We start from the raw sequence: 22,884 nt of genomic DNA, 5'->3' as shown, positions 1-22,884 counted from the left end.
GGGAGGAAGCAACTTACCCTCCCTCTTCTCCTGCCTCCTCCTGGCTGAATGAGGGCCAGAAGCGGGGCGGCCGGAAGCAGGGGGCGGGGCTTCATCATGTGCCCCGCCCCCCGTACCTCATCCGGGGGAACTGCGATCCCCCCCGAAATGACCTCTGATGGTGCCACACTTGCATGTCATGACTAACTGGGGTTCATTGAACATTTAAGTCTTTAATCTCGGCTACTTGCAGAAAAGGAGAATGGATCTGGTGCACAACTCCAACAATTTGGCAGGTTCATGTCCATCACAAACAAATTGGTTAACTGGATGGCTGAACTGAGCCTTAGCCACTACATTAGTGCCCAAACTGGAATACCATGCTGCTGTTTTAACCCAGATGCTTAGTCTGGACATTCAAGCTGCCTTATGTAAACAAGTAACATTGACATCAGTGTAAATGGTGTCAGTCACTCAAACCATTCCTGGCATGCCACAAGGAGGCCCCAGCAAAGCTGGGAGTGCTTCTACTCAGTTGCATGTGGTAATTATTAATGATTGCCATTTGTATGATAATGCATTTCACAATGGAAGGCTATCACATTGCAACTCAATGGTCTCAGTAACCATTAAAAGCATATGGTGGAGGTTTTATCATATACTTAATCTAACTCTGCCTTTCATCCACTCGCAGGCTATTTAATGTCTTTAAGCAATCCGACTTTATGTTTTCTATAAAGAAGTCTGAAGTATAACAGCTGACCATGTTTAAATCAATAGAAAACTTCCCATTGACCAGTGAGGATACAATTTCACTCATTCACAGACTATATAAATATCTTGGTGAATATTACCTATAATTAATATTTTTAAAACTCTGCATATTTCAACCATGCATCTCAGTTTAATTAGTCATGCCAGATATGTCATTTATTTCAAATAATGCATTTATTTAGGCAAACATATATACACTGTTCTATTGCAAATTTCAGGGTGGCTCACAATATTAAAATACATTAAAAACTTAAATACAAGCTGTAAAAACAACCATCATAAGACTGTAACAAACATCACAGCCCACTCTGCAGCAACTTCATATCAACCTTTAGAAAGGTGAGACTCATCTCCAAGCCCTTTTTCATTTGAGACGGGCCTTTGCAAAACAGCAGTCTTGCATCACTTCTAGAATCTAAGGAGGGAAGGGGAAGTCGCCCTTTGGTCCTCTTGTAGGCTTAATAATGAAGATTATCCTACAGTAACAGTGGAGGTTTCCTTTCAGTAACTAAGGGCTTCATCACATGACGTATTTGGGTGAACCCCAAGATGTTTTATGTACACATACGAAAACCTGAAACATGAATGTGTCACACATATTAGCAACTATTTGTAATGCAGACACACTTATTAGAGAGCCCTTATCGGCTTTAGCTCCCAAATATGTATTTAGTGGCAACTCAGGGTTTGCCATGTGTGCAGTGTTTGGATTTTTTTTGTTTTGTTTTGAGAAGCCTTGTGCTTTAAAGTCAGTCCAAAAGAAAATAGAACTTTTGACATAACGTTGTCCCATTTCTCCAGGCACCTTCAATGTTAAATATTCATATTTTAAGTTCTTGTTTTGACTTTGGCTTTCTAACAATACACTGGCTGCCACCCAGCCCTGTCTCTACAAGCAGGACACAGGAAAAGCCTCCACACATTCCTAGAGTTCCAGCTGTTACAGCCAGCAGTGGGAGCCTTAAGTGCAGGAGTGACTCATAGCTAATATAGAAAGCTATTTTGGGGGGTATAGACATGACATCAATTAAAGTTCAGCTGGGATATAAGTACCCAAGGAGTAGTCAAACATGGATGCTGTGGACTAAGCAGTGAAGCTCCAATTGGATGAGCTGAACATGCAATTTGATTTGATTTATTAGATTTCTACCCTACCCTCCCGGCTGAGGCAGGAAGGAATCAGCTTATTCACTCTTCCCAGTTAACATATTGATATGAAATTACTTCTTAGCACTTCCATATTTACTGCTTTCAATACTTTTGATTGAGAGAAGTGATACATTGTGTGGTCAAAGTTCTTGGGAAGTGACCTGCATTATTTCAGAATGTGTTTTTTAAAATCTGAATTTGAAAAAAAGCCAAGAGACTGGTTTCAGATTTTTAAAATTGGCAGAAATTAGAATCACACTGGAGAAAAGATGGATTCTCCATTTTTTTTAAAAAAAATTGGGAACAGGATGAATCTTTGGAAAATGCACTGGGACTTACATTGAATTGTACAAAAACTTTGCCACTTTAAAAAATATTTTCAAATGTGGCCTCTGTCTTTAACATTGTAGTAGAGTTCCTTTGCTGGACTACACCAACAGGAAGTCAACAGTAGCAGCTTAGAGGTGCACTGAGTATATACTCAGTGGCCTTGGAGATATTTTCAGTCCCATACAGTGAGTGGACAGGGCCTGTTCTAGAATATCTCCAGCAATTGCTTCAGTACTCTACAATGGATTGCCATTAGAAGGTAGAAACTGCCAATTTTCAGACGAAGGTACAGAACAACCTGGTTCAAGACAGCCATCTGTTGGCTTAGTCTGCTCATTTTATTTGATCTGGGTGGATTGCTTTAGGTAATGGATGTTGTTTCTGTTTTCATGCAGTGTCACAGTTTTATGCTAACTGCCTTTGGGACAAGGTGGCCTACAGTATTTCAATAAATAACAAAACAAATAATTAGTGGCTGTAGTACTTTCACTCATAATCACTCTCTAGCGGCACGGTAAGGAAGTGGCTTATGAAAGAACATAATTAGTGTGGACTAAGCATTTATAGGCTGTACTTTTCTTCCTTAAATGCAGCCTCCTTCTTCAGATCTAGCCTTGACTTTTCTTAAAACATGCTTCAGTGCCTGCTGTAGTTAAGCACTCTGAGCATTAATAATTTTTGCAGTGGGAAAGTGTATAGGCAGGATCAAATGATCAGGGCTTAAGAGGTTTACAAATGCCTGTTCCCGCTTGACTGATGGACAGTACAATCCTGATGGACAGTACAAGGACACATGTTGAGATTTCACTTTCTGCTATACTTCTAATTATTCAAATAATTGCTAGTGTCCTTAAGAATTAAACACTCTAAGTGCTGTTAGCTAGGACTCCTGAAGTGTAAGCTGGACAATTTGAAATGTTTTCCAGTTCTGTTTAATTCAGCAGCATGAACAGTCTCAATCATGGCTTTATTAGAAAGGCTATTAAAAACACCATTAAAACTGCCACCTCATTCATTGAGATTAGAAAGGTCAAATTGTGTCCATGCTGACTGCTGGGGGAGTTGCCCTGAGTACTCTCCATGTTATGAAGCTCTGGGTTTATATTACTAGAGATTTGGTCTTGGAGTCTCACCAGACTTGGAACAAGAAGTGGAAGCTGAGCCTTCTAAAGACCCACTTAAAGACCAGCCTTTAGTTGGAATGGACAGATAGCCAGCACATCCTGCTTTGTCACTCAAGCAGAACATGGGCTCTGTCTGCCACACTTTGATAGGAGTCAAAGAAGAAATTTTATGTTAGACTCAATTGATCTGGGAAAGCATGTTTTTCACCCAACTCGGACATTCCTTCTGAGGGTCAACTGTGAACTGCTTCTTCATAACAAGGTGGGCAGAAGCAACAAAATGGAAAATCATTAGCAGTAGGGAAACAATGAGAGGGTGTTCAAGAAGGCTACCTCAGATGCTACAAGGGATGCCAGGGAACACACAAAGCTGAGTAGACCATGCTGAATATGTTAGTTACAGATGGCTGTAATGGAGAACCTAACTCACAAGTGGACATCTCAGAAGACTGTCCATACCACGCTTGCTGGACATCACAACAGTAAATTTAATAACAATTCACTCCATATTCCTATACCATTTTCATTTAAGCAATTTGCAGCTTGTTTCATCCCACTTCTTGGTGTCCTTAGTTTCTTTGCTCAGCTGTGCAAGCTCAGTAAAAACAAAGAGTCTATTGACTTTTATGAATTTCCTTGCAGTTTTATTCATAAATACTCTTATTAAATACATTTTAAAGTTTATACTTAAATAATGCATTGTTGGCTGCATCAAGTGCTTGCACCTTGTGGAAGTGGGATACAAGCATTTTAAATTAAAAATAATGAACTAACTTTAAATATACACTTCAGAATAGTTTGTTTTGCTCAATAAGTCCTGGACATCTGTGTTTAGGTGAGATGTTATTTCAATAAAGAAACAGCTTATCAATAGATACATTGGTGGAAGTTAAAGAATCCTCAGCTGGAGCAGGTTTTGTACTTTCTCTGTTCAGGAAATGTTTTCCCACAAGCATTTTGTCTACTGAAGAACACTTGGACACTGGGGCATATTCTGTGGTGTAACATTTAGCTAATCTGGTGCAATGATCAAACATTGCCTTGTGTGAATGGAAACTTTTCTGTACAAAGATACCCAACATTCTCCCATAGCAGAAAACTGGTAAGGTGTGCACAATTTCATTCAGGAAAAAAGTGGTTTTCATCACTGAAATTCTCATTGAAGTTCTCATGATAACGTCTAAGGATCCTGAGAATGAATGAACACAACCTTTAAACTTGTTGGACAAATTCTTGCATTTTTGTCTTTCTACTCATTCACTCTTTTTCTTTGATGTTCTACACTTTTAAGATTCTATGTAAACTTGCCTATAGCCCTGATTTGGCAAAATGGTATGTGATTGGGCATGACTGGATTAAGCAAATATGTTGGAAGTCAGAAGATAGCAACCTATGGCTTCTAAAGGAGGTCAACAGTTCTTGAAAGTGCTCCCTGCACCCAGTATTTGTGAAGGAATGTGGTTACTACAACATGTAAACTGTGGTGTAAATACATCAAATTAGATAGCTGTCAACTCAGTGTCCATGATGTAGATTTGAATGATGATATCATTGAATTAACACATCCTACACACAAATAAAAGTAGTTATGGTATTCTGTAAGGTGCATGACCACTGGAAGTTTAAAAGGACATGAGTTAGAAGACTGAGAGTGCACAGATCTTTATTCTTCTACTATCAACTATTTCACCATGGCTAATGCACAAAGAGTGCTGGATTGGGCAGGTTTCGCAAAATATACCAATCAATAATCAAATCAAAATTCTGATACCTATCAGAAACTCTTAAAACTAAACTAAAATAGTGACTGTTATTTACAGTGAACAGAGTCTCTTTGTCAAGTGTACAAGAGCTATGAAAATATTTTGCTCACGAGAATGAAAGTGTAGGTTTCCCAGTAAAAATATTATGGTCTCCTTGGGAATTCTGGAAATACACCAGGAGAGCATCCTGCTGTTCATACCCTGACTCCATCTGATATTTTAATAGCTCCAGATGGCCCAAGCTGGAAGACAGCACTCTCACTATTCTTTTATCATGACCTCAGAGGGCACAATTTATCTGAAAGGGAGGTACTTTCATTCTTTCAGGACCGGGGTTGGGTATGCTTCCCATTAAACATCCACTTTTATTTAGACCAAACTATCACTGAGACAAGGCTAATCAGTTATTCCAATGCTATTTATATGGAAAATGTGAAGAAAGGTATTTTTCTTGATACTCCTCACTGTCCATTTTCCAGTAAGCAGAAGTGCTGATTGAAACACTTTTTGTATAGTGTGGCTTTTCTTAGTGCACAAAGTCAACTACAAAAAACAGTATCGGTATACCATCGAGTCTTATATAAATATAATATTTACTCCTGAAAATAAACATCAAAGCATGTCTCCCAACTTTAGAGGGTGTTTCTAAAACAGCATACGCCTTGAAAGATTCATGGTTGTGAAATAATGAATATTCACATTTTTAATGAATTATTTGTCCTTTTGCCATTGTCATAAATAAAGCACTTTGGATTTGCATCAGCAAAAAAAATTAAATAAACTAATGCTCTAAATAAAGTAATAAGGTTAATTTCCTTCCTGCTGTCACTAAATTCATGTTAGCAGCCTCTCTTCAGCTTGACATCAATTAATGATTTTAATTCCACACTCTTGTCACTGTGCGCACTACCCTTTCCTCTAATTAAAATGGATGATGCATGATGAAGGGAAAACACAAGACTTCTGTTCTTGTTGTAACATTTCTATTCATGAGTATACTTTTTTTACAGAAAAAAGGCTTGTAGATTTAATGGCACTAAAGGCAGATGAAGAAAGACTTTATTATCTGTAAGAGGCACAGGCTCTTCCACCCTCAGGGAAAACAGACAATACAAGACATTGCCATTATATAGAATTGACTAGGCCCACCACAAGGTATCAATAGGTTATTTCAATTAGTGTGAAAATATGCATGGGCACACACACATACAGACACACTTGTAACACAAAAAGGGCATATCATTTTGGCCTAATACCTTCAAAGTCCACAACAGAAATATATTTGCTAATTTAATCAGAGACCTGTTACTATTGGATTTGACAACCATTTTGCTCTGGACTCAGCATATGTACTTCACACATACATATAGCAGCTCAATCTTCATATACATCTGAAAATCAGAGCACATTTTATCCAAAGTTTGCACTCATTTTATGCCTGTAGGGAATTTTTTAGGGAAACAGTAAGTTCTGTCTATTTAGTGTTCAATATTTACACGGCCATGAGTTCTAATGGCTGGATGGAGGAGGCATGCCTATGATTGCTGGCTGAGCTACAATATTTGTCTACAGTCAGTTTCCAACAGATGATGTAAGTTTATGACGCCTAATGTTTTGTTTCTCAGCATACTTTTCTTACAACAGCCAAGTGGCTCTTTTAAAATATCACACTACAAATGATCTGAAAAGAGCATCGGACTTGTCATTTATGAAGCCTTTTTAAGTACAAGATGGTGTTAATATGCCCCCCCCCCATGCTGTTCAGCCTCTATGTAAAGCTGCTGGGAGAGGTCATCTGGAGATGTGGGCTGAATTGAAACTAATATTCAGATGACTTTCTTTCATGCTTTATCACATGTGGAAACGGAACAAATGCTGGGAGGCAGTTTTTGGAATGGATGAGGGCTAACAAACTTTAAAAAATCCCAACAAAACGGAGTTGTACTGGTGGGGGTAAGGTATGACTCAAGAATTGGGATGTCTTCTATTCTGGGTGGAGTTTCAGTCCCCCTAAAATAGCACACTTGTAGCTTGGGGGTGCTCCTGGACCCTGACCTCCTTTTGGATAAGCATGTGGCAGGGGTGGACATCAGGGGTTCCTTTCACTAGCTGTGGCTGGTGAGCCAGCTGTGGCCCTTCCTAGTGGAGGGGTTGATCTTGCCACTCTGGTGCATGCCCTTGTAACATCTAGATTTGATTGCTGCAATGCACTGTACATCCACTCTGGTCATCTTTGGAGGCCCTGCTTTTGGTGCCCTGCCACCCGAGACAAGAAAGGTGGCAACCCGAGGAAGGCCTTCTCAGTTGTGGTGCAAAATGTTTTGAGACTTATCCGTCTCCCTCTACAGCTGTCTTCTGCCAGTAGGTAAAAACCTCTTTTTGTTCTGTTTGGCATGCCCGCATTAACTGCTTGTGACCTCCTCCCAGGTTCTTGGTGTGATGTCTGTTTATACGTTTTTATTGGATTATTGTATATATACTTTATTTTAATTGTTTTTAATGTTGAAATGTTTTAATGCTTGATGTAAGCCACCTTGGAGCCCCCATGTTGGGGGGAACAGTGGCATAGAAATGTTTTCCATAAATAAACTAACAATAGATAGTGGGACTGGATATTCTTACTTCATCCACTATTATCAATCCCAAGAGCTGCTGCACACATTCCATTTGACAAGCTTCTGTTTCTACTTCCATTGCACTTGAAGGTAGGAAATTAAAGGGATGAAAGATTTTCTGCAGAGACCCACAAAATAATGTTGGGAGCTCCCCCTCCTGGTTCTGGAGCTATGACGGACAGGTTACTATTTCCATTTTAGCATCATTGAACCATGATAATGTTTGCAAAATGAACACATTAAATGACAATGTTTACAAAAAAACAGACTCTTAAATAGAAGCTTTACAGCTCTTTCTAATTTTTGGAAACTGCAGACCCCCTCCCAGTCTCATTATCCTATGTCAATCAACAAAGTCTGCATTTCTAAATATTATTACCAACAAATTAGTAAAACAGTTGTCTAAAATCTAGCTGCCCTGCAGGTTATGTCATTCACTCTAAAGCCATCTCTGGTCAACTTGATATGTTGGTGCTAATCAGCATTAGTATTCAAGTAGTTAGCAAGCTGCTTGTGGGGGGGGGAAAAGAACAACTGATTAAAATGTATGTACTGTCAAAAAGAAATGGCATGTGTGTCTGTCTATACAAACGTTTAGATTTGTTGTTGGGAGTGTAAGCTTTTGTGCCTCTCAAATCTCTTCTTTTGGGCCTTTCCACAAAGCCGGCTTATAGCACACAACAGATGTGTATAATTGTTCATTTATTGCATGAGATCCATACATTCCCCCCCCCTTTCGGAAGCAATTCTGTTTCACTAACGTCACAATTCTCCAGCATTCAAACCAGAAAAGATTGCTACTTGGAGGATTCTTTCTCCAGTTAGCGACAATACTGGGTTTTGGCATGGTGTCTCAATGGGTGTGTTCAGACGGGGCAATCACACCTCCATTTTGTGAATCCCTCCGTTGGACGCCCGCTCACACGCTGCGGGCGTCGGAGGTTTTTTTTTTAAAGCAGTTTGATCTTGCGCACAGGCAGCCATTCAGAGAATGGCGATTTTTTGCGCATGCTCAACCCCCCCTTACATTTAAACTTTAAAGGTAAGCACTTACCTTTAAAGTTTAAAGCCCAACCTGGCCTCCCTGTAGTCCCGGACTCCTCCGGGACGGTAAAGTAGGGCTTTTTTTAAAAAAAAAAACAAACGCTCAGGGTGAACCTTCACCTGAGCGCATATCGCTTAGTTTTTTAAAAAAAATGGCCGGGGAAAGCTGGAAGCCTCAGGCTTCCGACGGAAGTGGCTGTGCAACGGAGGAGAGCGATCAGACAGAAGGGTTCATCGGAAGCCACCGTTGCACTCTGTTTACCACCACTTCGGACCTAGTGGCAGAGTGCAACGGTTTAAAAGGATTTACAACGGTTAGGGACGCGAGGCAGATGTTCGCTGTCTGAACGCCCGTAAGTACACCGGTTGGAATCGGCACCCTAACCGTTGTAAACCCCCCGTCTGAACGCACCCAATGTGTTACGCAAGTGTCATGAAGAACCCTGGACAAGACACATGGAATCACTGATGACAAGTGGGACAGCTCAGCTCTGCCATGCCTCTGCTATGTTAGGACTGCAACACCAACAATGACTCTTTAAGGAGAGATGAGTCCTATTGGCACTGAAATTGACTGATGTGGAGAGACTTGGCCATTTCATACCAATGCATGTCTCCAATTAGTGTGGAAAACGTCTGCAAGAACTCAGGCACAGCTGAAAAGGACACTAAGCGCTTTACTGACCAACTAGAACTCACCTGTGGCAGTGCCACCCATGCACTCTGAACTCAGTGCCTTTATCAGATGACAGGAAAGCCTAATCTCATGTTTTTTGAAAAGTGAGAAACGGCAGTATCCTTCAGTCCGTTACATTTGTATTGGATATCATGACACTGTCCTTGAATGGGGTTTTGCATAACTGCTCAGGTAAGGTAAAGGTAAAGGTTCCCTTGCTCGAAAGCCAGTCGAATCCGACTCTAGGGTTGCGGTGCTCATCTCCATTTCAAAGCCGAAGAGCCAGCACTGTCCGAAAACGTTTCCGTGGTCATGTGGCCGGCATGACTAAACACCAAGGCGCACGGAACGCTGTTACCTTCCCACCGAAGTGGTACCTATTTATCTACTTGCAATTTCTTGCTTTCGAACTGCTAGGTTGGCAGGAGCTGGAACTAGAGACAGGAGCTCACCCTGTCTTGCGGCACCTGGGTCTTGAACCGCTGAACTACTGACCTTCCACAGCCTGCAGTTCAGCGTCTTAACCACTTGAGCCACTGCAGCTCCATAACTGCATAACTGAGCATAACTGCTCAGGAGGAATGGGTAAAAACATGTTCTGAACTGGGATGGGTATGTTCTTATTTAACACTGTAGACTACCTTCTTTTTCTAGTTCCTGTTCCATTCTTCCCACACCGCTACCTCTCCCAAACCATTATTTATTTACATATTCATATTCCACATTGTTAATATGTTCCTAATTTCTAAGTAACAATTAAGATAAAGGCTGGGTGCAGTGTAGAGTTTCTGCAGATGAAAAGACTTCTGCCCTCAAAACACGGTTCTCCAGCTTTCCCCAACCACAGCTGCCTGAAATGCCCATGAAATCCTTCTCCTGGTGAAGAGGGGACCCCAAAGAACAGAACTGGGTGGGAGATATTCATGAATGTGGAGTTCTGCGGGTAAAAGTCCTTGCGGTATGCTTGACCCAACCCCCAAATTAAAGTAAAGGTAAAAGTTCCCTTCCTCGAAAGCCAGTCAAATCCAACTCTAGGGTTGCGGTGCTCATCTCCGTTTCAAAGCCGAAGAGCCAGCGCTATCCAAAGACGTTTCCGTGGTCATGTGGCCGGCATGACTAAACACCAAGGCGCATGGAACGCTGTTACCTTCCCACCGAAGTGGTACCTATTTATCTACTTGCAATTTCTTGCTTTCGAACTGCTAGGTTGGCAGGAGCTGGAACTAGAGACGGGAGCTCACTCCGTCATGTGGCACCCGGGTCTCGAACTGCTGAACTACCGACCTTCCACAGCCTGCAGTTCAGCGTCTTAACCACTTGAGCCACCGCAGCTCCCTATCCCCAAATTACACACACACACACACACACACACACACACACACACACACAAAAATAAAAAACCCTTCCAAGTCTAATACCACAGCAGTAATAAAATGGTTACTACACCTAAGAAACAGTACACTACTTTTCAGTGTTTGATCACCTATTCATCTACCAGCACTTAGGATTCCAGGACAAGAGTGAGATAATTACTCCAGTTACCCAACACATTTGCCACAGAAATGACTACTTGGGCATCCCCAGAAGTCCCCTTCTTTGAAAATCATTTCATTTTCTGAGGCTTACAAGATTGCACTAGGAAAGTCAGAGGGAATCCTGCTACATTGTATAAGGCAGCCCTGCTGTACAGAATGACAGTCTCTACTCAGTTCAATTCACTCAATGGAAAAAATTAAGCGACATTAATTTGCTTGTCCTCTAATCAATACGAACAAAATACTTTCCAGACTTCAAGCAAAATACAATGCAAGCAAAATACTATTAAAATTATACAGTCAGGGCAAAATAATTTTATATAATTGTGGCTGATTGATTTTTTAATGGAGCATCCACTTGTTCTCTGACCCCTGAGGAGCTTTGCTGAGTTTCCGTTATACACACTAAATTCATTATACCCAACCTGGCTCTCTCGTGCATTTCATCTTTAACAGTACAGTGCGGGAGTCCTCAACGTGTTTTCTAAAAAGTGGGTGGGGCCACATGAGGCTCTTGCTCAGCAGGGCTTTTGATTGGCTGTGCAGCTTCAAATAACATTGTTTCAGCAGCAGCTGCCTCCACAGTGTGGATTTTACTCTTTCTCAGTCATCTTTCCTGGTATATTTTCAAAATCACTCCTCTTCTCCCCTGCACATGGGCTTCCTCTGTGTGGTTACAGCGGCATTTTGTGCTTATGTTAACCACCCTGGGTCAGAGGGTGCCCACAGGCTCAGAAAGGTTGGGGGGCCCAGCATTAGTGATTCAAAGAGCAAGAAAAACTGAGATTAAGTGACTTGTGGCAATAAGAACATATGAGGAAAAGCAGCAGGAGTCTTTACAAAAGCTGCTCTCTAGATCGAACGTTTTCTATATCCCCAATAACTTTTTCCCTACCCACTATAGTTATATGGAAGCTTAGTATATTGTTTCATGCTCTCTACTCCCAAGCAGTAAAATGCTTGATGACAGCAATTAAAAGGAGACAATAAAGACAAATTACAGTGTCCAGGGTCCCCCCCCCCAGTATATATGTATATGTGTTAACATATACAGCCACCAGCTATCAAAGGCTACCCCACCAAGCAATCAAAACACACATAAGTGTGGCCATCTCAACCTTGACAGAATAGTATTCTCATGACAATATAAGCACACTAAAAGAAATGTACAGCTAGCCTATAGGGAAGCAGTTATCAGGCGGTGATCCTTACACGGGCTTGGTTACAAAGAGGATATGAATTCATCCTTACAGATGAAGACAGATGTACAATTAGCCCAATTTATCTTTTCAGAACTGGAAACCAAATACAACAAATCAGTTAGTAATAGGCTGAAAAATCATAAGGGAACTTTTCACTCTCCATAGCACCTCTTTTGCATTATCAACATGCATCCAACGGCAAGAAAGCGGCAAGTTAGCAAGAAAGCGAGTTATTTTTTTAAAGTGCTCCCTAGGTTACTTCTGGGATCAATAGTTTCACTCATAGCTAGGGCTGCCAACCTCCAGGTAGCAGCTGGAGATCTCCCGCTATTGCAACTGATCTCCAGGAAACAGAGATCAGTTCATCTGGAGAAAACAGCTGCTTTGGAAGGTGGACTCGATGACATTATACCCCACCGAAGTCTCTCCCCACCCCAAACCCCAGCCTCCTCAGGCTCTACCCCCCAAATCTCCAGGTATTCCCCAACCCAGAGCTGGCAACCCTACTCAAAAAATATGGAGTTCTCTTCTTTCAAAAACTTTCATCATTGTATTCTCAATTTTATCTCATAGCAGACATATACAGAGTGATGTGTTGGATCCAGCGGAAGGAGCTGGCAGTGCGGATCTTCCCCAGGCTCGCAAGCCACAGGGCACAGCAAAGGAGAGGGAATTGGGTAAAATCACTGCATTCTCCCTCTTCTGATGCAAGCCACAAGGAGAAGCAATTTTATCCAGTTCCTTGTCGGTGCAGTACTCTACACTGTCATATGTATTTGTTTCAGGCAGGCAGTCATGTTAGTCTGCAAAATTTGAGACCAGTAGCACCTTACTGACCAACAAAATTCCCCAGAGAATAAGCTTTCATGAGTCAAAGCTCACTTTGGCTGGTACCAGATGTATGTGACAAAAAGTGAGCTTTGACTGATGGAAGCTTATACCTTACAAATTTTGCTGGTCAGAAAGGTGCTACTGGACTCAAAGTATGTTGTAAGTTTTGTTCACAGGACTCTCCAAATCCTTAGAGAAGATTTCTGGAACAAAACAGCAGGCTGCTGGTAGAGAGTCGGGCAGACAAAAGACTCACTCTGACAATTCCTTCGGTGAGCCCTTTCACTGAGTCTAATTGGTAGCTTAGGGAAACTGGCCATGATTGGCTCATGATTCTGTTAAGAGGATCCTAAACAGCCACAAATGAGGGATAGCCACCTATATTTCGAGTCTGAAGAAAGAAAACAGCCCTGCATTTATTGCATCACAGTTCTGGGGCTTTTCAGGGCTGTCATGTTTAACTAATCAGAGAGTTTAACCTTTCAAACTGTCCATAGTTAAGTGGGCAGAATGTAAAGAAAAGACTAAATGATAACTGATGAGGGCCATTTAGAAGAGGCATCCCCCAAAGTGTAGGAGAGAGGTCCTCTTCAAAGTAGTTCCTGCTTTGTAACAAATGGGCATAATCAAAATACAAAGAAAAGATATTCAAGTGAAGATGCTTGAAAATTTAACAGACTGATTAGTCAACCACAATTCATACCATTAGGATTTATTTAGTCAGGAGACAGTCCTACTTTACAGCTTCCTGATCATGGTGACAGTCTCTTCATCCCCTGAGAAGCCTTTCCAAGTGTTGGGGCCCCTTGGAGAAGCACCCATGAGATGCCAGAGGTTGACACTGGAATCAGCAACCATCCCCCTGTGCATAAGCAAATGTGGTTTGCACACAAGCCTCTTTGGATCCCAGCTGAAGAAACTACTGGCACTGAAATGATTTTAAAACTCCTGGCTTAAATCTAGCAACAAGTACTGCAAGTTTTCTGACTGAAACTAACAACATAATGAGCAGATAAATATAGATTTGCTGACAGAGCTTCACACGTATTAGTCATCGAAGGTAGTGTAATGAACCAAATGAAAAGGCTCCAATTGTGTTTCCCACATGCAATTGAAAGGCAATCTACAATGATGTAGCCTCATTAACATCAATAGTGCAACTCACTGTAATTAATCCGTGACCTATTTTCTATTAATAATTTTATAATTATTAATAAGCATCATTGTTAGCATTACAGTTCACTCTAATAAACAGTTGTGGAATATAATGGCAGCATTTTAGACCAACTGTTACATCACGAAGAGGCCTAAGTTAATAGACTTCAGTATGAGCTGGCGGAACTTTGGAGGGGACAGATTTGGGCTGCAGACCTATGTTCAGACATGTACACTGACGTCTTACCGATTACAATAAAAAACTAAATTCCAGTTACTGGAGGCATGACTGTAGCCACGAACCATGATCCAGAGGTCTATGACACACATGATAACATACATGCAAACACATACACACCACAATGTTGGTCTACTCCATGCACGCAGCTCTACACCCCACACAATGTAAATGGGGAAGCCTGAGCTGGCTGGATGGCTCTTTGGCATGTCAGAATGCCCACAGAGCCCTAGGCGAGGCTGCTGATGCTTTGGAATAGTGATCTATGGCTGCCAGATGCAAAGAAATTCCGAATCTAAAATTTAGAAAAATTAACCCAGCCAAAAAGTATTCAGTATTATTTTTTACAGTTGGCCATTTAATCTAGACAACACTAGATGACAACAGGGAAAAAGTTATTCTCCAGTGACAAAATTTATTTCCAGTGATCTAGTGTTGAAATTCAGTTTACAACACAGTATAAAATCAACTAGCAGCAACAAGTAGAGAGTCAAAGGTTTTCGGGGAGGGGGGATAACTTATTCCAATTTCATATAAATATTAATGTTTTTTTAAAGTGTCATGACAATTCTAGAACAGGTGTAGCTATTACACCACTTGCCCCTGTAAGGAAGAAGGAAAAAAACCCCTCACAATTGTGAAGCAGATGCCTGGTTGCTGTAACAGCCTCGGAACATAGTCAAATTATCTTTGTTGATGTCCAATATAAATTCTGTTTCCTCCCATTAGTTAAAGGAGCTCTACAAATACATTTATATCAGAGTCATTTGACCGAAAAACAAACTCCAGTGGAATGTAAAATTCTTTAGCTAAAAACATAAAGCACAAAAAAAACACTCTACCAAGGTTTAAGCAAAATACTGAATGAAGTCTACCTCTCCTGCTCTTGCTTCATTCGTATTCTTTCCTCCTCTGAAGTAACGGCTTCTTGCACTTTTATTTTCTCAACCTTGTCATCTTTTCGATGTTTGCCAAACCTGTTAATAATGAAACAAACAAACAAAATTCTAACTTGTCAAGATGCACAAAAACTATGCAGGGTTTTTTTTCTACGTTGGAAAACCATGTGCTCATTTTCAGGATACACCCACACAAACGGGGGCGGGAGGCAGAGTGCTACACCAAGGCAATTATCGAAGGAATAAATTGATTGGTGTTATGAAAATGCTTGCATTTCTAGTAGCTCTCCTGTTGAGATTTCTGTTTTTAAATGAATGCACAACTCATGTGTTGTGGTTCTTGCTTAATGACTCAGCAATGTAACTTTCACAAATAATGTACTGAGGATTAGTCTTTCTCTTTGTAAGAATAATGACACACTACTCTGAAAGCTCACATCCATCATCTAGCAATATAAGCTTTACAACAACAGTGGATCACTCCAAGCAAAATGCTAAATACTCTGTTCTATGTCATAGCATTTTCTGCTTTGGTTACACCATGATTTTGTTTTGCCAGCCAACTGTCTGAAGGCATATGACGTAACTCAAGTTATGTAAGCTACCTGGTTGGGAGATCAACTCCGAACCATCTATAAGCTTCTCTGAGCTCTTCAGAAAAAAAGAGTAAGGTATAAATGCAATAGACAATAGACAAAATACAATTAAAATTGCTTACGGCCACAACAATATCAGGCAGTCATCCCCAATGTGGCACTCATGTGTTTCATGGCTCCTGCTGATGTGTTTCCTGATTCCCACCTCCATATTCTCCAAGGCAAAAAAGCTTTTTCTCATTTCAACAGTGCTTCAGAAGAGTCCACACAACATCACATTTGTGTCTGCATGGAGCGCCTATTTGGAAACAGCTACCTCCATCACAGGAGGACACTTAGCTCAAAATGTGATTGGCACCTGGCTCCATGGCAGTCATTTTATGGCTGGCTGTACTTCACTTGCATCCCCTTCTTGGTGGCATCCACTACGTGTTCTACCTCTTCTCAGAACTCCAATAGTGCTCCCAGACTCAATAAAGACCCCTTGTCAAAGAGAAGGGTGGAATACCTTATTTTAACTGGTGCTCTGCACTAGGTTTATCCAGAACTGTATCCCTTGGGGAAAGGGATATAAGGTCAAAAAAACCAAACAAAAAACACAGGGGAAAACCCCCCTACAATATGGTTCTTGCCAGATATGAAAAGGCTTTCAGCTCTTTGGCTGATAAGATTCTTCTTCCTATCTCCTCCCCTCATTTATCTGCTCCAATACTACATATAGTGCTGACACAGCTGACAGTCGATGTTTTTGTTGCTTAAAATTGGGGAAAGTTTCTTACCAAAGACTTTCTAGCACATAACACTTTAAAAAAGTCTGTCGGACAACCTCACAGGATCAAAACTGGCAAATGTGAGGTGGCTCCATGCAATGTTCCCTCTAAGCTGTTGAGTCTTGTGAGCAAAAATTCTACTTTGTGAGCTACTGGCATTAAAGTTGTGAGCGAGTGATTTGGCTACTGCATAAATTAGTTTGCTCTGGAGCCATCCTTCCTGAGCTAAGACAACAATGTGTGAGCCGAAGGCTAAAAACTGTGAGCTAGCTCACACTAACTCAGCTTAGAGGGAACACTGGCTCCATGTAACAGGCTGAGATCATGCTTTCTGTTAAGTTGCTTCCCTTATGCCAAGTCTTTGCCCAATGGAGAAACACTTCTGAAAGAAAATGGCTTCCTCTGTTATAGGAAGATCTTGGCAAAAAGGAATTGGAGTACCCAGTTTAGCTGTAAAAAAATAACAGGATCCAGCCCATAGTGTCTTCTCAATATCATTCCAAAAATATACTTGGAATAAAGACTTCAGCAACCAGAATTTTTTCTGGAAAAGTGTGTGTCCAGACACACTTCTGGATTATCATCTTGCTACACAGTTGCCTACATGGCACAACTGGGGTTTGGTGCTAGTGGTACCCAAAACTGGCAGGTGCGTTAGAGCTGGTAACACTACACATGTAGCTAAAGAGCTGAATGCCTGAAATGTATAGTCTGAGTAGAATTTGAGTTTATTTGGATCTCCGAGTTGATATGGGCACTAATTTTACCTCAGAGTAAACTTTCTGCCTGGGGTAACCAATTTTATCAAACTTGCAGAAATCATGCACAAAAAAAGATGATGTGTTTTTAATTGAACTTTATGTTTTAACTGTTTTTAATTGTTTAAAAGTTTTAATGTCATCTATGTTCACTGCACTGTGGACCCTGACTGGTGGAAAGGTGGCATAAAATATTTTAAATAAAAATAAATAAATAAATAAATAAATAGTATTGTTTTGAAACATTTAGATCACCTTTCCATACAAAACAAAGAACAAAGAATCTTGGCCAATTAGTCACCAGTACAAATTCCACGGGCAATTGGTCAGTCTCTGTGTGTTTTATTTAGGATCTGAATGTATAACCACCACAGAATATTAAAAACAAACCACAGTCTCCCTTCTTTATGAAACAAATAAGTCTTTATCAATTCTTAATGGAAAATGATGACAAGTTGCCACTTGTGGTCATATTTGCTCTGCAGAATCACATATTAAAAGCCTTACAATGAAGCTGGAGTCAGACGGTTCAAGCAAAATTGGCAAAGGGGTTAATCCATACATTAAACTATGCATATTTGCATATGAACAAAAACCTTTCAAGGTAAAGTACATTCATCTCTCACTCTTTAATGGTCAAGGCACACTTTTCAGGAAAGAGTATATGAGCAGATAATAATATTTACAAAGCAGTCAACTTCTTCCTTCTGAAAGCAACTGTTCAAGAAAGACTTTTCATCAGGCACCCAGGCGCATGAGAGGACTCAATGCACAATGCAGAAAATATTATATGATAAATTCATTAAAAATTAGTAAATACTCTGATACACACGACAGAACCATTAAAAACCATGGTAAATGTTTTAGTTAATGTATGCCTGAAATAGGAATTGTCAAATTTAGCAACCCAGGGACCTCCATTTTGATTTCAGTTTTTTGCAAACCCCCAAGCCTTTTCCTCCCTCCCTCACTGGCACTTCCCAAGTCACTTCCAATCAAGAGCTCTGGGCAGCACCTTTTAAAGCACATGCCAAATTACTGAATGCCCAATGGAGCCTTCCATCTTATAAAGACCTCAGAACAACACTGGAAGAACCACATCATCTACACTTTAAAAGCAAGTTTAAGTGAACTATTTGTACAGCCTTGGATCTTAATCTTTGTTCCTACCTGTCCCTCTGCATCCACTGCAGAACACACTCCTCGTCCACTGGGCATTTCTCAGCTCTTGAAAGACATGGTCTTGCATGAGTGGAAGTGCCTACCACCAGGGGAAGCATTGTGCAGTGGAGGATCACCTCCACAACTGAAAGGTCACTGCACAAGTAGAAACAAGGATTCGGATCCAAGCCGCTGCCTGCACATGGCCTACAATGTTTGGTCGCAGAGGGCAGCTGATTTCACAGGGCAACAACTCAAAAGGCCGCTATCAAATCGAAGTTTCGAATCAATCTCACTCCTTGACTGGAAGAAGCTTTGTGCTGAAGGCAGAAATAAACTTCTGTACCGGTTAATAACTTCTGATCAGAGACAACTGAACAGAGGAGGGAAGTGGCATGGAAACACAACAGTCACCTTAATGGAAACACTTTAAACATTTCTACCTATTTGACAGACAGTCAGCTGCACATCAGGAAAAGTAACTAATCCACAAAAGGTATCAAGGGAACTATAAAACATATACTTCTCCCCAGGTACTTCAAAATGTAATTTTTGCCCTTCTTATTTTTCAGCATTAGTGAATATCAGTACTACTAAACAGCATTATAAACCAAATATCACACTTGCTGTGGTATTTTTATCAAGAATTTTCTCCAGGGACTTAGAAGAAGATGACATCTTTTCCCCTGGAAATAGGCTCAGCATTTACTCACAGTTAAAAGGGAACACTGCTTACATTTCCTGTATAATTGGAACCAAAGCTATTTTTTAGAGAATTACTTTTATGACAGATTGAAATAACGGTTGCAAATTAAAAATACCCTGCCTATCTAAAAGTGTGAGAAAATGATGAGGAAAAGTGGCTGAAGTCCTTTCCACTAATTGCCCAGATCCTCCAAGGTTGTTAAATAAACTTTTTCCATTCTCAAAAAAAAGGGTCAAAGACTGCCTCAAGATACTTGTGAAATCTCCAGAGTCTGATGGTGTTTTAATCCTCTGCTCAGCCACTGTGTGTGACAATTGAGTGGTGACAAGATCATTCAACATGGTAAGATTATCAATTACTCTACTGTCTCTTCACGAAGAGTCTAGAATGCCTTCTTTCATGACTGGGCACCTTATAACTCTCTGAAAAGAACAGGCAAGCAGTTTGTCGAATGTTTAAAGAGATGAAAGTTTCAGAACGGGGCATAAGCATTAATTCAAAACAGCAGAAAAGCATGCTTTAAGAAAGGCAATACTATCCCGTGGTCTAGAGAAGCTCTAGAGAAGCTGGGAAAACAAGGTTACAAGTTCTGGCTTGGGTACGGAAGCAGGCAAAATGTCAATAATTGACACAAGCACAGTAAAGCACCATTTACAAATGATATAAGCAACAAAAGACTAAAATGCTGAAAATAAGACCACCATAAAGATCAGATTAAAAACAAGAAATCACCCAACCAACACATGACTGCCCAGTGCCCAAATAATAATAATTCAGCAGAGTACCCTTTACTATTGGTGAAAAGTAAAGCATGTCATAAAGTTTGTTAACTAACCTAACCTTCAGACCTCCCTTAACAGAGGTTTCCATATTGCTAGAGACTGTCCCCTCATTAAATTAAATTTGGGTACAGAGAAGTTCCAAATGAAGTACCAGGATGCCATTAAATCTTCAGTAGAGCTGAGCTACATTTCCCATGGTTCCCGATGGTTCTGGGGCTTGTGGGGCAGTTCAGTTACAATTCTGAGCTGCTAGGAAATATTGGGTGGGGGGAAAAAATTGTGCTCAGCTCAGATTACAAGATGTGTAAATTGTTACCATCAACCTCATAATTAAAAGATATGGCACCGTCATTAATGGCAGCGCTGCTTTCTGATGCAAGAATTGCAACTTGGGTTACAGATGTGACCGCTGATTAAAGCTTCCTATAATTACCAAAATACTTGTTGGTTAATTTCATCTCTCCAATTTAGTGGCAGTCTGTGGTCCCCATGCATATGACAGAATGCCCAGAAGAACACTGAGATGAAAAGGGTAAGGGTTCCAGAGAGCCCAGTCTTGTCAGAAAGCGAATACTTGATTCTTTCCATTTCTCTCAGCCTCTGAATCACCCCTCAAATGGATAAACAAATCACAGGTTGAAATAAGTCCAATGAGTTCATGAGTTTGTATACCCTGAGAACTACTTGTATAAGCAGAATGTTCTTCAGTAGATCATGGATTGGCTATCAGCTGTAATGAATGAGTGAAACAAATCTTTACATTTAAACATAAAATCCGCAACCCCGAAATTCAATAGGTTCTTATTGGTTTTTGAACAGAAAAAACCCACAAGTGCTGTTTACAATTACAATGCTAGTCTAAACAAATACGTGAGTTTGCAATAGCAACAGTGCTTTGAAATAATAAACTGGTACAATAAAAATAATTTCCATGTAATCCGCTAAATGGATTTCATTTTGACACGTTACTGATGAGATCACGACTGTCTGGCAAATCATTCACAGATTTCATTAAAATAAAGAGCAACGGGAAAAGCATGTGTTAGCTGATTAATGAAAACACACAAAAATTGATTGAGATAGTTCAGTAGCATATTTCCCCCCTAATAGAGAAAGTACTCCCATTAAAAATTAACAAACTGTGTCTGGAATTTCTGTCAATGGTTGCTGCATCCAAGGCGTCTTGTTTTCCCTGCAATCCGCAATATCGCTATTTTTAAAAGTAAGCACTAATTCTTCACATAATGTATTCCACAGGTTTTAAAAATATTTCTCTTGCTTTTCTCCTGTAAAGCAGGACTCAAATCAAAGCAGCCTAGGAGCCCAAGAAACATATATAATGATATAAAACTTCAGTACAACAAAAAGAGGCCCTGTACTATCACATACTATCTTTCAGCAAGATATTTCAAACCAGGACAATTCTACCCCTCATAGACGATCAAAAGCTCACCTGTACAATTTAGCTATGCGCTATTTCCTAAGGGACAAAGGTGCACAGCACCATGCAGTAGCTCATTTACACGCCCAAACAGGTGGAAAAGCTCATCCCTTGGTGGACTACTAGCCAGTTTGGTGTAGTGGTTAAGTGTGTGGACTCTAATCTGGGAGAACCGGGTTTGAGTCCCCACTCCTCCACTTGCACCTGCGGATGTGACCTTGGGTCAGTCACAAGCTCTGGCACAGCTGTCCTTGAAAAAGAGCAGTTTGTGTCAGAGTTCTCTCAGCCCCACCCACCTCACAGGGTGTCTGTTGTGGAGAGGGGAAGGGAAAGGAGTTTGTAAGCCGCTCTGAGACTCCAAGTGAAGGGCGGGGTATAAATCCAATCTCTTCTCTTCTTCTTCTTCTTCAAATGGTCAAAATCTTGTAACTATCATCATGTTTTTATAATGGACCATTAACAAAATAGTCAGTGTTTTGTGATAATATTGTCTAAGTACAAGTACAATAATGTTTCTTCATACAAGCAGAACAAGATGGTCATTGGAAGACAATGTCTTGAAATTGCGCTATATTTTCATTTTCAATAAAGTATTCTGAAAGAGCAATTAGAAAACTTCAAATGCTTTTCTTTTGAAAGCTTTACCAATATGTCTTCTAGTTCCCATTACAGCCACTTCTAACTACCAGGCCCAAAAGTCTACGGGAGACTAAATCTATAGATGTTGAGTAAAGAGGCTCATTACTTCTAGTACAATATTTCTGACATCCAGGAGGCAGGGGCTAGAGAGCTTAAACAGGGGAGCTGTCCAGCGGGGAAAGGTAGCTCCAACAGGGGCCAGATCTAATATGTGCTGCTGAAGTCGCAGAGGAGCTGTCCACAAGCCAAATAGCAACAAGGAGCCAGGCAACTTAAGTGTATTGGTACAGACTTCCAGAATTCAGCTGAAGGTTTTTATAGCAGGACTATCCTTGTAGTGCATCAATTTTATTCATGGCAGCATCTGATTACTTCTTCTGCCTACTGGCAGTTTGAAATTATTGATTTTAACTAGTGGTTTTTATGGATTTTATGGTATTTTATTATTATTTTCACTGTAAGCTGCCTTGAGTTCCTATAAGGTAGAACCTATAAGGTAGAAAGGTGGCTAATCTTTTTTTAAAAAATAATTAAAATCAATGGAACCTTTCAACCTTGAAGCACTTGAGTCAGAATCTAATGTTCAGGAGAAGAAGGATGTTACACTCCCAGGTGAGAAGCTCACTATTTAGGGTTGTTCTGTCTGGGTTCACAGCTGTCATTGGTCTTGGGGTCCAGAAGGTGATTATGGGAGTGTCTTGCAGCAGAGGAGAAAAA

General features: G+C 40.5%; 1 protein-coding gene across 1 annotated transcript in view; it reads right to left on the bottom strand.

The window, feature by feature from the left end:
• The window catches only part of PARD3 (par-3 family cell polarity regulator), a gene marked incomplete at its 5' end in the record, with an annotated part of 471,015 nt that overhangs the window by 138,611 nt on the left and 309,520 nt on the right, over positions 1-22,884 (bottom strand). The window contains one exon of the mRNA XM_015426744.1: positions 15,291-15,392. Coding sequence (XP_015282230.1) covers positions 15,291-15,392 — 102 coding nt within the window. The remainder of the gene's footprint in view (positions 1-15,290; positions 15,393-22,884) is intronic.

This window comes from Gekko japonicus, unplaced genomic scaffold (assembly GCF_001447785.1).
Source record: "Gekko japonicus isolate JY-2015 unplaced genomic scaffold, Gekko_japonicus_V1.1 scaffold230, whole genome shotgun sequence".
Classification (NCBI taxonomy): Eukaryota; Metazoa; Chordata; class Lepidosauria; order Squamata; family Gekkonidae; genus Gekko; species Gekko japonicus.
The sequence above is the reverse complement of the archived record's forward strand: the minus strand, read 5'-3'. Positions and strand labels throughout refer to the sequence as shown.